Genomic DNA, 16,290 nt, shown 5'->3' on the forward strand with positions numbered 1-16,290 from the left:
TAAAAAAAATACAATTTTAATAAGGTTTCAATACAAAACAGAAAGAACCACACAAAATATTTTAAAAAAGGACCATTGTGCTATACACAAAAATCAATCTGGCTCACCAGGGCAATTGGTCATAATTTAACCTTACCTCCCATGCACAAAGGTCTTTGGCTAATGCAAAAACTATATATAGGTGCAACAGGGCATAAAATGCAGTTATGTAGTGTAACAATAATTAGATACTCACCTGATTTAGAACAGGTTCACACTTTCCATATTTGGTCAGTATTTTATATCAGAATTTGTAGGTCAAAACCAGAAGTGGAATAATCAGAGGAAAGTATAATAGAAACACGTGCACCACTTTTGTATTTTTCACCCTTTCCTCGTTTTGACTTATAAATGCGGATGTAAAATACTGACCAAATACTGATTATGTGAATGTTGTCAAAGGCAGAAACCCGTTTGTAAATCCTTTAATCTTCATGAACAAAGAACCTAAGTGCAGTACTTCAAAGAGTGAAGTATTATAATTTATTTTCCAGATAACAGCACACTCACTTTTTACTGAACCACCTTAAAGGGAACCTGTCAGGTCCAATATGCACCCAGAACCACGAGCAGTTCTGGGTGTAGATTACTAATTCCTGCCTAACAGTCCCTGTATACACTAGCATAGATAAAGACATCTTTAGAAAAAAATATTTCTAAAGATCTATTACCATATGCTAATGAGCGAGGAAACTAGCCCTCTGGGCGTTAGTTCCCCGGCCAGTCGCCCCTCATTAGCATGTTAGTATGCCCCTGTAGGCATGCTACCATGCTAATAAATATGCAGTGTCACAGGATGATCTATACTCACTTCTCCGCCGTCATCACGTCCGACGGGGGATTTTGGCTCAGTGTGCATGATCCCGGAGTTTGGCTCATGCACACTATGAAGCCATCTGTATGTGTCCTGGCTTCAAACTGAAGTAGTGCACATGACCCAAACTCCGGGGTTATGCGCACAGAGCCGAAATCCAGCGATGGCGTCGGAGAGGTGAGGGAGTTCATACTGTGACGCTGCGTATTCATTAGCATGATAGCACGCCCACAGGGTCGTACTAACATGCTAATGAAGCCGACTGGCCGGGGAACTAATGCCCAGGGTACTAATGCCCTCGCTCATTAGCATACTGTAAAAGATCTTTAGAAATACTTTTTCTAAATATTTCTTTTTCTATGCAAGTTTATACAGGGACGGTTAAGCAGGGATTAGCAATATACACCCAGAACTGCTTCTGGTTCTGGCTACATATTGGACCTGACAGGTTCCCTTTAAAATAAATTATTAATTTGTAATTTTGCCTCTTGAAGGCATCTCTGTACTCCAAAAAAAATTCTAGTTTGCCAATAGGGACTTTAAAGCATGTGTAAGTTTGGAAAAATGTATAATAAATAATTCATTCTATAAATTCTGTTTCTTCTAGTTCTGGTCAGCATATGTGTTGTGCAGTGCTCAAGATAAAGATGCAGTAAGGCTAGCTTTGGAACAAATTGATGTTATCAAGAGAATGTGTAAAGAATATGAAGAATTGGAATTTGTTGATTCATCTCAAGGTGATTTCTTATTAAATATCTTTTATATGTTACATCTGTTGGTTTTACCTCACTTTGTCCGTGCATTCAATATAGCCTATTACTAGAGATGAGCGAACCTCTCAAGGTTCGGTTCGCCTAGCCTAACTGAACATATGGTGTATTCGCCAAACTGAATCCACACGACCCCTTTTACTGGGAAGGGCTGGTGGTTAGCAGCAGTCAAATGAATCTGAGTCTCTCATTCAGGTCAGGCTAGGGCCTAGAAGTATTGATTGAAGAAAGCTTCTAGCATAGTTGTCACTTGTCTAGAAAGCAATCTATGGCAACACCTTCGAATTCGGCACGCGGGATGGGACTTCCTGCTACCAGATGTTCATTCTCATACTGTTCTGTCTCGCTTTGAGCTTCCCCCACAGGACTCCGGTCTACTGTGGGGTTGGAACAAAAACATAAGTGATGAAAAATGCATGATTACAATTATCCCAAATCCATTATAATAAAAGATTGCTAATACATGCATATATAAGATTTATTGACATGATATATAAATTTAGACAAATCACCAAGTAAGGAATAGAAGAAAAGAGACAACATGAGCTCAAACATCCATAAATAGGTCTTTTATTGAAACATACTGTTCAACAGGAGTAGTTTACAGGGACTAATAGAACCAGTGGTGGAGAAAAAGGCAGCTAACCTGCAGTATATAAGAATTAATGGTACCACCAAAAAATATGCATTTTACAAGTTGTAAAAAATTTTTAAACTGTGATCTATAATTACAGTAAAGGCTACTTTACACACTGCGATATCGGTCCCGATATCGCTAGTGTGGGTACCCGCCCCCATCTGATGCGCGACACGGGCAAATCGCTGCCCGTGCCGCACAACAGCCGTCACACATACATACCTGTCCGGCGACGTCGCTGTGAAGGGCGAACCGCCTCTTTTCTAAGGGGGCGGTCCGTGCGGCGTCACAGCGACGTCACTGAACCGCCGCCCAATAGCAGCGGAGGGGCGGAGCTGAGCATCCCGCCCACCTCCTTCCTTCCTCATAGTGGCCGGGAGGCAGGTAAGGGGAGCTTCCTCGTTCCTGCGGCGTCACACGCAGCGATGTGTGCTGCCGCAGGAACGAGGAATAACCTCGTTACTGCTGCAGTAACGAGATTTGAGAATGGACCCCCATGTCGCCGATTAGCGATTTTGCACGTTTTTGCAACGATGCAAAATCGCTTATCGGTGTCACACGCAACGGCATCGCTAATGCGGCCGGATGTGCGTCACGAATTCCGTGACCCCAACGACTCCACATTAGCGATGTCGCAGCGTGTAAAGCCCGCTTAATACTCAATAGAATGTGTAGGATGTATATAAAGCCCATATAATACAACATACATACAATAATTGTACATGCAAAATTAAGGGGTTGGTACATATAACTTTCACATTACCAAAAAGGTGACTACATATAGAAGCTCGTCAAAAATACCTAATGAGGATTTTAATATATCCAAGGATTGTAGATTCGTCAATAAAAAACAAGAATTTTACTAATCCATCAATGGTTTCATTATCAACAAAAAATACAGTCGGCTAACAGTACAAAAACTGACAAAGGCTAAAGAGAAACCTTTGCTAATCCAACATTTGGTATAAAATAAAGAATACAAATGGCTACCAAAAGGGGAGCTGACAATGGCTAGTAAAAAACCTTACTATGAGGACAATAGTAAACTAGATGTTACAGATATATGGGGCGAGAGGAGGCAGGAAAGCGTCCAGCAACCCGACGGCCGTTTCGGTGAAACATCTTCGTCAGGGGGTGGTTCTATATGTAGTCACCTTTTTGGTAATGTGAGATTTATCTGTACCAACCTCTTAATTTTGCATCTACAATTATTGTATGTATGTTGTATTTTATGGGCTTTATATACATCATACACATTCTATTGAGTATCAATTAAAGATCACAGTTTACAACATTTTTTACAACTTGTAAAATACATATTTTTTGGTGGTACAGTTGATTCTTATATACTGCAGGTTAGCTCCCTTTTTCTCCAACACTGATTCTATTGGTCCCTGTATCCTACTCCTGTTTTATGTTTCAATAAAAGACTTATTTATGGATGTTTGATCACGTGTTGTCACTTTTCTTCTACTGTGAGGGTTGGTAGTTTAACGGCGGTTCTGGTTTGATTGTGGGTCCCTTCCGGCAATTTCAGGCCCAATTATCCTGTACCCCACACTGTCAGCAGATGACATCTTCTCTCCTCTTTGGCCTGTTCTTGTTATATGGTGTAGTCTCCATGGGGGTTGGTAGGACCACGGGGGGGCCTGATTGATATGGTCTCATGGCAGGAGGTGGCGGGTAAGTCTGATAGGGGTACTGTGGAAGCCGGTACGGAGCTTCAGAGGCGAAGCTGTTCCTCATGTCCATGGCTGGGGGTAGCCGATACTGTGGAAGCAGGTAAGGAACTTCAGGAGTGGGGCAGTTCTTCATGTCCAGCTCCATCCGCGTAAATTTCTCTTACATGCTGGTCAGGGAGGATTGCAAATGTTGTACCACCTGAGCGAGAACTGACTCTGATGCCGAGCTTTCACTAAGGGGTTCTTTGCATGCTGCGACATCGCTAGCCGATGATAGCGATGCAGAGCGCGATAGTACCCGCCCCCGTCGCACATGCGATATCTTGTGATAGCTGCCGTAGCGAACATTATCGCTACGGCAGCTTCACACGCACTTACCTGCCCTGCGACGTCGATCTGGCTGGCGACTCGCCTCCTTCCTAAGGGGTCAAGTCGTACGGCGTCACAGCGACGTCACACGGCAGGCGGCCAATAGAAGCGGAGGGGCGGAGATGAGCAGGACGTAAACATCCCGCCCACCTCCGCATAGCTGGTGGAGGCAGGTAAGGAGATATTCCTCACTCCTGCGGCTGCATACACAGCGATGTGTGCTGCCGCAGGAACGAGGAACAACATTGTATCTCCTATTGGTGCGACATTATGAAAATGACCGACACTACACAGATCACCAATTTTCAACGCTTTTGCGATCGTTTATTGGCGCATCTAGGCTTTACAAGTTGCGACGTCGTTACCGGCGCCGGATGTGCGTCACATTCGATTTGACCCTGACGATATTGCAGTAGCGATGTCGCAGCGTGCAAAGTACCCCTAAGGCTTGCAGCGTGATAGTGCACCACACTGGAGGTGTAGATTTCTTCTTTACTTTGGGTCCAGCCTCTGTCAGGAGTTTCCAGAATAAAAGGGTCAGGTCCACCCGGGCACGCTCCAACAACTCCCTTTGTAGCGAAGTATTGTAGAGTCCCAGAATGAACTGCTCATGGAATATTTTAACCATTGACTCTTGCCTGACTGCCTGATCGCATTCCTTCTTTTGTATTTCTGCCATCACCTCCTGTAGTGCTGTGGCATACTGTGCAATGCCCTCTCCCTCCAGCTGCAGTCTGGAGAAGAATTTATCGTGAAGATGACCTGTTGTGAATGTCATCTGAGTGGGTGCTGGTGTGGAGCTCCCTCTGGTGGCCAGGAATGGTAATGAAGCTGAGTTTGAATCTGTCATTCAAACAGGTGATGGAATTAATTGGGAGTCCAGGAAATCCTATTGCAGATCAGCCTAGCCTTTTTAGAAGAGCATTTTGTGCTTGGTGGTCGCCGGTGATAAACTCTATCCTGCCTGCTTCTGAAGGTGGCTGGGAGTTTTCCTTTCTGTTTCTCCCGTGTATTCAGTGCCCCAATCTACTTCAGATAAGTTTACTGTTTCTGTGCTTAATTGCTGGATTTGCACTTAAGAGTGTTTCTGCTTATTCCATTTGGTTCTGTGTTTAGTTTCTTGTAGGTGAGGATCTGTCTTTCTGCTTCTGTGAGCAGGGCAGTTCCTCCAGCAAGAAAGTGAGCTTGCTCCCTGTTCAGGTTTGAATTATTTGCACTTGAATATTATTTGTCTGTGATTTTGTTCCTTTCCATTATACCTGCAGTTCTCTCTAAAATGTCTGGCACAAGAGTACCTGATATAGTGGGGGAGAGTCCATGTGGTCTCAGTATCTTTTATTATCAGGAGTTTGGTATTTTTTGCAGGGTTTTTATCTGGCCGCAATCAGTTATCTGGTCTGTCCTGTCGTATCTAAATGCTGGCAGTTATTTAAATGGCAGTGGACTAACATCCATCTTCTCTCTCTTCACACAGGTACATAACTCTGCTTAGTGAAGGGCAATGTCTGCTACCCTCTCCTGCTGAATCTCTATCCTGGTTAGAGTTGAGCACGGTTCACGGTTCGAGGTTCTCCAGTTCGCGGCTCGAGTGATTTTGGGGGCTGTTCTAGATCGAAATAGAACTCGAGCTTTTTGCTAAAGCTCGATAGTTCTAGATACGTTCGAGAACGGTTCTAGCAGCAAAAAGACAAGCTAATTACTAGCTGGCTTTCCGCTGTAATAATGTAAGTCACTCTGTGACTCGCACTATTATGAAATTTCAGCGTATAGTGTGCGGGAACAGCGCATTCAGATCACTGCTGTTTGGATAATGGCAATCACCATTTTTTTTTTTTCCTTGTCTTCCTTCCCTAAGCGCGCGTGTGTAGTGGGGCGGGCCAGCATGTCAGCCAATCCCAGACACACACACAGCTAAGTGGACTTTTAGCCAGAGAAGCAACGGCATGTGTGATAGGATGTCCATGTCACATGTCCATGCATTATAAAAACGGACATTTTCCTCCAGCACGCCATTATCTGCCTTCTGCGTCTTGGTGTCAGTCACCGCTGGTGTAGCTCCTGTCTCCGATACTGCTGTGTACGCTCTATACACAGCGCTATACAGAATAGGGATAGAAGTTTCTATTAATCCTTGTAAGGGCTAAAACCGGCAGGGTCAGAGCCATAGGTGACAGTCAGGACCGTGAAAACAGATTTTAACAGCTACACAAGATGACAGCGTCTGTGTAACTAAGGTCAGGGATTTCCTCGCTGCATTTCCCCATTAGGAGGGATAGAAAGGGAGGCTTCCTTTCCTCTACCCAGACCCACAACCCTGCCACTGTACATTCCTGCCCTTTGCACACTCAAACTCATTGTTACTAAGCCATTATACTAGCAAACACTGAGGAAACTTAGTGGCATCCTAAAAGTGGCTGTTGGACTTCCATTAGTGTCCCACTGGTGCAAATCTATGTGCAGCACCTCTGCATTGCACACTCAAACTCATTGTTACTAAGCCATTATACTAGCAAACACTGAGTAAACTTAGTGGCATCCTAAAAGTGGCTGTTGGACTTCCATTATTGTCTCACTGATGCAAACCTATGTGCAGCACCTCTGCATTGCACACTCAAACTCATTGTTACTAAGCCATTATACTAGCAAACACTGAGTAAACTTAGTGGCATTCTAAAAGTGGCTGTTGGACTTCCATTAGTGTCCCACTGGTGCAAATCTATGTGCAGCACCTCTGTATTGCACACTCAAACTCATTGTTACTAAGCCATTATACTAGCAAACACTGAGTAAACTTAGTGGCATCCTAAAAGTGGCTGTTGGACTTCCATTAGTGTCCCACTGGTGCAAACCTATGTGCAGCACCTCTGCATTGCACACTCAAACTCATTGTTACTAAGCCATTATACTAGCAAACACTGAGTAAACCTAGTGGCATTCTAAAAGTGGCTGTTGGACTTCCATTAGTGTCCCACTGGTGCAAACCTATGTGCAGCACCTCTGCATTGCACACTCAAACTCATTGTTACTAAGCCATTATACTAGCAAACACTGAGTAAACTTAGTGGCATCCTAAAAGTGGCTGTTTGACTTCCATTAGTGTCCCACTGGTGCAAATCTATGTGCAGCACCTCTGCATTGCACACTCAAACTCATTGTTACTAAGCCATTATACTAGCAAACACTGAGTAAACTTAGTGGCATCCTAAAAGTGGCTGTTAGACTTCCATTAGTGTCCCACTGGTGCAAAGCTATTTGCAGCACCACTGCATTGCACACTCAAACTCATTGTTACTAAGCCATTATACTAGCAAACACTGAGTAAACCTAGTGGCATTCTAAAAGTGGCTGTTGGACTTCCATTAGTGTCCCACTGGTGCAAACCTATGTGCAGCACCTCTGCATTGCACACTCAAACTCATTGTTACTAAGCCATTATACTAGCAAACACTGAGTAAACTTAGTGGCATCCTAAAAGTGGCTGTTTGACTTCCATTAGTGTCCCACTGGTGCAAATCTATGTGCAGCACCTCTGCATTGCACACTCAAACTCATTGTTACTAAGCCATTATACTAGCAAACACTGAGTAAACTTAGTGGCATCCTAAAAGTGGCTGTTAGACTTCCATTAGTGTCCCACTGGTGCAAACCTATGTGCAGCACCTCTGCATTGCACACTCAAACTCATTGTTACTAAGCCATTATACTAGCAAACACTGAGTAAACCTAGTGGCATTCTAAAAGTGGCTGTTGGACTTCCATTAGTGTCCCACTGGTGCAAACCTATGTGCAGCACCTCTGCATTGCACACTCAAACTCATTGTTACTAAGCCATTATACTAGCAAACACTGAGTAAACTTAGTGGCATCCTAAAAGTGGCTGTTTGACTTCCATTAGTGTCCCACTGGTGCAAATCTATGTGCAGCACCTCTGCATTGCACACTCAAACTCATTGTTACTAAGCCATTATACTAGCAAACACTGAGTAAACTTAGTGGCATCCTAAAAGTGGCTGTTAGACTTCCATTAGTGTCCCACTGGTGCAAAGCTATTTGCAGCACCACTGCATTGCACACTCAAACTCATTGTTACTAAGCCATTATACTAGCAAACTATGCTGCCAGTTTAAGGGCCGTAGTTGCATTGTCAGGGATAGTTATTGTTGTTTATTCTGCTGTTAATAAAGATAGACCACCGCTGCAATCTACACCACCTCTCAATTTTTACTACCACATTTTAAGTGCACAATCTTGTCGCAATCAAAATGAGTGGCAAAATGACAGATGCTGGTGGAAAGGGGAAGAGGCGTGTTGGAAAAGGAAAAAAAGGGTTTGTCCGTGGGGAAGGTGGCAAAGCTCCATTAACATCTGCTGAAGATAGACCATCTTCCAGCAAAAGTTAGATGTCTACTACTTACCATGGACAATCCAATGTGCTCCCTTTTTTATGGACACGAACAACTGGAACAAATGTAGATGATGGCCTGTCACAAACCACCGGGGGGGTCACTCAGAAATCCCCCGCGCTGGTTACCAGTACGTCACAATCGGGGAGTAACAAGTGGGGGTCACCCCTCCTTTATACCTCCCGACCGACAGACAGAGCACGTGACGCGCTCTCTAGCGCCCCTCTTATAGTCAGGCCAATTATGGAATTGCCCGACAATAAGCAAGGAGGCCGCTATACTACTTATGCCGATTATTGAAGGGTCCCCGGTGAGAGTAGGGTATATATTCCCCCGACCTCCGCGGGCGGAATATATAAAATCTCCCCGAATCTCACTGGCCTCCCCACAATAATCCTTGGCACAAACTCGCTGCCACCAACCGCTTCACGGTAACTATTAGCCGAACACACAGACGTGGGATTCAAGATCGAGATAACAGAACAGCCCAAGATTAATTATATAATTTAATCAGCCTAAAGCACACTAGAAACTACAATATATACAATAGGGAATCTACAGAATATACATATGTCAGAGTACAGCTACAATCAAAGCATGGGTTACAAACAGGCATACACAGTTCCAGCAGTTACCTTGTTGCGTCTGGCCTACTGTGGGGTTGGAACAAAAACATAAGTGATGAAAAATGCATGATTACAATTATCCCAAATCCATTATAATAAAAGATTGCTAATACATGCATATATAAGATTTATTGACATGATATATAAATTTAGACAAATCACCAAGTAAGGAATAGAAGAAAAGAGACAACATGAGCTCAAACATCCATAAATAGGTCTTTTATTGAAACATACTGTTCAACAGGAGTAGTTTACAGGGACTAATAGAACCAGTGGTGGAGAAAAAGGCAGCTAACCTGCAGTATATAAGAATTAATGGTACCACCAAAAAATATGCATTTTACAAGTTGTAAAAAATTTTTAAACTGTGATCTATAATTACAGTAAAGGCTACTTTACACACTGCGATATCGGTCCCGATATCGCTAGTGTGGGTACCCGCCCCCATCTGATGCGCGACACGGGCAAATCGCTGCCCGTGCCGCACAACAGCCGTCACACATACATACCTGTCCGGCGACGTCGCTGTGAAGGGCGAACCGCCTCTTTTCTAAGGGGGCGGTCCGTGCGGCGTCACAGCGACGTCACTGAACCGCCGCCCAATAGCAGCGGAGGGGCGGAGCTGAGCATCCCGCCCACCTCCTTCCTTCCTCATAGTGGCCGGGAGGCAGGTAAGGGGAGCTTCCTCGTTCCTGCGGCGTCACACGCAGCGATGTGTGCTGCCGCAGGAACGAGGAATAACCTCGTTACTGCTGCAGTAACGAGATTTGAGAATGGACCCCCATGTCGCCGATTAGCGATTTTGCACGTTTTTGCAACGATGCAAAATCGCTTATCGGTGTCACACGCAACGGCATCGCTAATGCGGCCGGATGTGCGTCACGAATTCCGTGACCCCAACGACTCCACATTAGCGATGTCGCAGCGTGTAAAGCCCGCTTAATACTCAATAGAATGTGTAGGATGTATATAAAGCCCATATAATACAACATACATACAATAATTGTACATGCAAAATTAAGGGGTTGGTACATATAACTTTCACATTACCAAAAAGGTGACTACATATAGAAGCTCGTCAAAAATACCTAATGAGGATTTTAATATATCCAAGGATTGTAGATTCGTCAATAAAAAACAAGAATTTTACTAATCCATCAATGGTTTCATTATCAACAAAAAATACAGTCGGCTAACAGTACAAAAACTGACAAAGGCTAAAGAGAAACCTTTGCTAATCCAACATTTGGTATAAAATAAAGAATACAAATGGCTACCAAAAGGGGAGCTGACAATGGCTAGTAAAAAACCTTACTATGAGGACAATAGTAAACTAGATGTTACAGATATATGGGGCGAGAGGAGGCAGGAAAGCGTCCAGCAACCCGACGGCCGTTTCGGTGAAACATCTTCGTCAGGGGGTGGTTCTATATGTAGTCACCTTTTTGGTAATGTGAGATTTATCTGTACCAACCTCTTAATTTTGCATCTACAATTATTGTATGTATGTTGTATTTTATGGGCTTTATATACATCATACACATTCTATTGAGTATCAATTAAAGATCACAGTTTACAACATTTTTTACAACTTGTAAAATACATATTTTTTGGTGGTACAGTTGATTCTTATATACTGCAGGTTAGCTCCCTTTTTCTCCAACACTGATTCTATTGGTCCCTGTATCCTACTCCTGTTTTATGTTTCAATAAAAGACTTATTTATGGATGTTTGATCACGTGTTGTCACTTTTCTTCTACTGTGAGGGTTGGTAGTTTAACGGCGGTTCTGGTTTGATTGTGGGTCCCTTCCGGCAATTTCAGGCCCAATTATCCTGTACCCCACACTGTCAGCAGATGACATCTTCTCTCCTCTTTGGCCTGTTCTTGTTATATGGTGTAGTCTCCATGGGGGTTGGTAGGACCACGGGGGGGCCTGATTGATATGGTCTCATGGCAGGAGGTGGCGGGTAAGTCTGATAGGGGTACTGTGGAAGCCGGTACGGAGCTTCAGAGGCGAAGCTGTTCCTCATGTCCATGGCTGGGGGTAGCCGATACTGTGGAAGCAGGTAAGGAACTTCAGGAGTGGGGCAGTTCTTCATGTCCAGCTCCATCCGCGTAAATTTCTCTTACATGCTGGTCAGGGAGGATTGCAAATGTTGTACCACCTGAGCGAGAACTGACTCTGATGCCGAGCTTTCACTAAGGGGTTCTTTGCATGCTGCGACATCGCTAGCCGATGATAGCGATGCAGAGCGCGATAGTACCCGCCCCCGTCGCACATGCGATATCTTGTGATAGCTGCCGTAGCGAACATTATCGCTACGGCAGCTTCACACGCACTTACCTGCCCTGCGACGTCGATCTGGCTGGCGACTCGCCTCCTTCCTAAGGGGTCAAGTCGTACGGCGTCACAGCGACGTCACACGGCAGGCGGCCAATAGAAGCGGAGGGGCGGAGATGAGCAGGACGTAAACATCCCGCCCACCTCCGCATAGCTGGTGGAGGCAGGTAAGGAGATATTCCTCACTCCTGCGGCTGCATACACAGCGATGTGTGCTGCCGCAGGAACGAGGAACAACATTGTATCTCCTATTGGTGCGACATTATGAAAATGACCGACACTACACAGATCACCAATTTTCAACGCTTTTGCGATCGTTTATTGGCGCATCTAGGCTTTACAAGTTGCGACGTCGTTACCGGCGCCGGATGTGCGTCACATTCGATTTGACCCTGACGATATTGCAGTAGCGATGTCGCAGCGTGCAAAGTACCCCTAAGGCTTGCAGCGTGATAGTGCACCACACTGGAGGTGTAGATTTCTTCTTTACTTTGGGTCCAGCCTCTGTCAGGAGTTTCCAGAATAAAAGGGTCAGGTCCACCCGGGCACGCTCCAACAACTCCCTTTGTAGCGAAGTATTGTAGAGTCCCAGAATGAACTGCTCATGGAATATTTTAACCATTGACTCTTGCCTGACTGCCTGATCGCATTCCTTCTTTTGTATTTCTGCCATCACCTCCTGTAGTGCTGTGGCATACTGTGCAATGCCCTCTCCCTCCAGCTGCAGTCTGGAGAAGAATTTATCGTGAAGATGACCTGTTGTGAATGTCATCTGAGTGGGTGCTGGTGTGGAGCTCCCTCTGGTGGCCAGGAATGGTAATGAAGCTGAGTTTGAATCTGTCATTCAAACAGGTGATGGAATTAATTGGGAGTCCAGGAAATCCTATTGCAGATCAGCCTAGCCTTTTTAGAAGAGCATTTTGTGCTTGGTGGTCGCCGGTGATAAACTCTATCCTGCCTGCTTCTGAAGGTGGCTGGGAGTTTTCCTTTCTGTTTCTCCCGTGTATTCAGTGCCCCAATCTACTTCAGATAAGTTTACTGTTTCTGTGCTTAATTGCTGGATTTGCACTTAAGAGTGTTTCTGCTTATTCCATTTGGTTCTGTGTTTAGTTTCTTGTAGGTGAGGATCTGTCTTTCTGCTTCTGTGAGCAGGGCAGTTCCTCCAGCAAGAAAGTGAGCTTGCTCCCTGTTCAGGTTTGAATTATTTGCACTTGAATATTATTTGTCTGTGATTTTGTTCCTTTCCATTATACCTGCAGTTCTCTCTAAAATGTCTGGCACAAGAGTACCTGATATAGTGGGGGAGAGTCCATGTGGTCTCAGTATCTTTTATTATCAGGAGTTTGGTATTTTTTGCAGGGTTTTTATCTGGCCGCAATCAGTTATCTGGTCTGTCCTGTCGTATCTAAATGCTGGCAGTTATTTAAATGGCAGTGGACTAACATCCATCTTCTCTCTCTTCACACAGGTACATAACTCTGCTTAGTGAAGGGCAATGTCTGCTACCCTCTCCTGCTGAATCTCTATCCTGGTTAGAGTTGAGCACGGTTCACGGTTCGAGGTTCTCCAGTTCGCGGCTCGAGTGATTTTGGGGGCTGTTCTAGATCGAAATAGAACTCGAGCTTTTTGCTAAAGCTCGATAGTTCTAGATACGTTCGAGAACGGTTCTAGCAGCAAAAAGACAAGCTAATTACTAGCTGGCTTTCCGCTGTAATAATGTAAGTCACTCTGTGACTCGCACTATTATGAAATTTCAGCGTATAGTGTGCGGGAACAGCGCATTCAGATCACTGCTGTTTGGATAATGGCAATCACCATTTTTTTTTTTTCCTTGTCTTCCTTCCCTAAGCGCGCGTGTGTAGTGGGGCGGGCCAGCATGTCAGCCAATCCCAGACACACACACAGCTAAGTGGACTTTTAGCCAGAGAAGCAACGGCATGTGTGATAGGATGTCCATGTCACATGTCCATGCATTATAAAAACGGACATTTTCCTCCAGCACGCCATTATCTGCCTTCTGCGTCTTGGTGTCAGTCACCGCTGGTGTAGCTCCTGTCTCCGATACTGCTGTGTACGCTCTATACACAGCGCTATACAGAATAGGGATAGAAGTTTCTATTAATCCTTGTAAGGGCTAAAACCGGCAGGGTCAGAGCCATAGGTGACAGTCAGGACCGTGAAAACAGATTTTAACAGCTACACAAGATGACAGCGTCTGTGTAACTAAGGTCAGGGATTTCCTCGCTGCATTTCCCCATTAGGAGGGATAGAAAGGGAGGCTTCCTTTCCTCTACCCAGACCCACAACCCTGCCACTGTACATTCCTGCCCTTTGCACACTCAAACTCATTGTTACTAAGCCATTATACTAGCAAACACTGAGGAAACTTAGTGGCATCCTAAAAGTGGCTGTTGGACTTCCATTAGTGTCCCACTGGTGCAAATCTATGTGCAGCACCTCTGCATTGCACACTCAAACTCATTGTTACTAAGCCATTATACTAGCAAACACTGAGTAAACTTAGTGGCATCCTAAAAGTGGCTGTTGGACTTCCATTATTGTCTCACTGATGCAAACCTATGTGCAGCACCTCTGCATTGCACACTCAAACTCATTGTTACTAAGCCATTATACTAGCAAACACTGAGTAAACTTAGTGGCATTCTAAAAGTGGCTGTTGGACTTCCATTAGTGTCCCACTGGTGCAAATCTATGTGCAGCACCTCTGTATTGCACACTCAAACTCATTGTTACTAAGCCATTATACTAGCAAACACTGAGTAAACTTAGTGGCATCCTAAAAGTGGCTGTTGGACTTCCATTAGTGTCCCACTGGTGCAAACCTATGTGCAGCACCTCTGCATTGCACACTCAAACTCATTGTTACTAAGCCATTATACTAGCAAACACTGAGTAAACCTAGTGGCATTCTAAAAGTGGCTGTTGGACTTCCATTAGTGTCCCACTGGTGCAAACCTATGTGCAGCACCTCTGCATTGCACACTCAAACTCATTGTTACTAAGCCATTATACTAGCAAACACTGAGTAAACTTAGTGGCATCCTAAAAGTGGCTGTTTGACTTCCATTAGTGTCCCACTGGTGCAAATCTATGTGCAGCACCTCTGCATTGCACACTCAAACTCATTGTTACTGAGCCATTATACTAGCAAACACTGAGTAAACTTAGTGGCATCCTAAAAGTGGCTGTTAGACTTCCATTAGTGTCCCACTGGTGCAAAGCTATTTGCAGCACCACTGCATTGCACACTCAAACTCATTGTTACTAAGCCATTATACTAGCAAACACTGAGTAAACCTAGTGGCATTCTAAAAGTGGCTGTTGGACTTCCATTAGTGTCCCACTGGTGCAAACCTATGTGCAGCACCTCTGCATTGCACACTCAAACTCATTGTTACTAAGCCATTATACTAGCAAACACTGAGTAAACTTAGTGGCATCCTAAAAGTGGCTGTTTGACTTCCATTAGTGTCCCACTGGTGCAAATCTATGTGCAGCACCTCTGCATTGCACACTCAAACTCATTGTTACTAAGCCATTATACTAGCAAACACTGAGTAAACTTAGTGGCATCCTAAAAGTGGCTGTTAGACTTCCATTAGTGTCCCACTGGTGCAAACCTATGTGCAGCACCTCTGCATTGCACACTCAAACTCATTGTTACTAAGCCATTATACTAGCAAACACTGAGTAAACCTAGTGGCATTCTAAAAGTGGCTGTTGGACTTCCATTAGTGTCCCACTGGTGCAAACCTATGTGCAGCACCTCTGCATTGCACACTCAAACTCATTGTTACTAAGCCATTATACTAGCAAACACTGAGTAAACTTAGTGGCATCCTAAAAGTGGCTGTTTGACTTCCATTAGTGTCCCACTGGTGCAAATCTATGTGCAGCACCTCTGCATTGCACACTCAAACTCATTGTTACTAAGCCATTATACTAGCAAACACTGAGTAAACTTAGTGGCATCCTAAAAGTGGCTGTTAGACTTCCATTAGTGTCCCACTGGTGCAAAGCTATTTGCAGCACCACTGCATTGCACACTCAAACTCATTGTTACTAAGCCATTATACTAGCAAACTATGCTGCCAGTTTAAGGGCCGTAGTTGCATTGTCAGGGATAGTTATTGTTGTTTATTCTGCTGTTAATAAAGATAGACCACCGCTGCAATCTACACCACCTCTCAATTTTTACTACCACATTTTAAGTGCACAATCTTGTCGCAATCAAAATGAGTGGCAAAATGACAGATGCTGGTGGAAAGGGGAAGAGGCGTGTTGGAAAAGGAAAAAAAGGGTTTGTCCGTGGGGAAGGTGGCAAAGCTCCATTAACATCTGCTGAAGATAGACCATCTTCCAGCAAAAGTTAGATGTCTACTACTTACCATGGACAATCCAATGTGCTCCCTTTTTTATGGACACGAACAACTGGAACAAATGTAGATGATGGCCTGTCACAAACCACCGGGGGGGTCACTCAGAAATCCCCCGCGCTGGTTACCAGTACGTCACAATCGGGGAGTAACAAGTGGGGGTCACCCCTCCTTTATACCTCCCGACCGACAGACAGAGCACGTGACGC

General features: G+C 44.5%; 1 protein-coding gene across 4 annotated transcripts in view; it reads left to right on the forward strand.

The window, feature by feature from the left end:
* The window catches only part of LOC142254541 (dipeptidase 2-like), a 939,193-nt gene that overhangs the window by 251,180 nt on the left and 671,723 nt on the right, over window positions 1-16,290 (forward strand). For all 4 annotated transcript variants that reach the window (XM_075325647.1, XM_075325645.1, XM_075325648.1 and 1 more), the window contains exon 4: window positions 1,461-1,590. In XM_075325647.1, the coding sequence (XP_075181762.1) occupies window positions 1,461-1,590 (130 nt within the window). The remainder of the gene's footprint in view (window positions 1-1,460; window positions 1,591-16,290) is intronic.

The sequence above is a fragment of the Anomaloglossus baeobatrachus genome, chromosome 10 (genome assembly GCF_048569485.1).
Source record: "Anomaloglossus baeobatrachus isolate aAnoBae1 chromosome 10, aAnoBae1.hap1, whole genome shotgun sequence".
NCBI lineage: Eukaryota > Metazoa > Chordata > Amphibia > Anura > Aromobatidae > Anomaloglossus > Anomaloglossus baeobatrachus.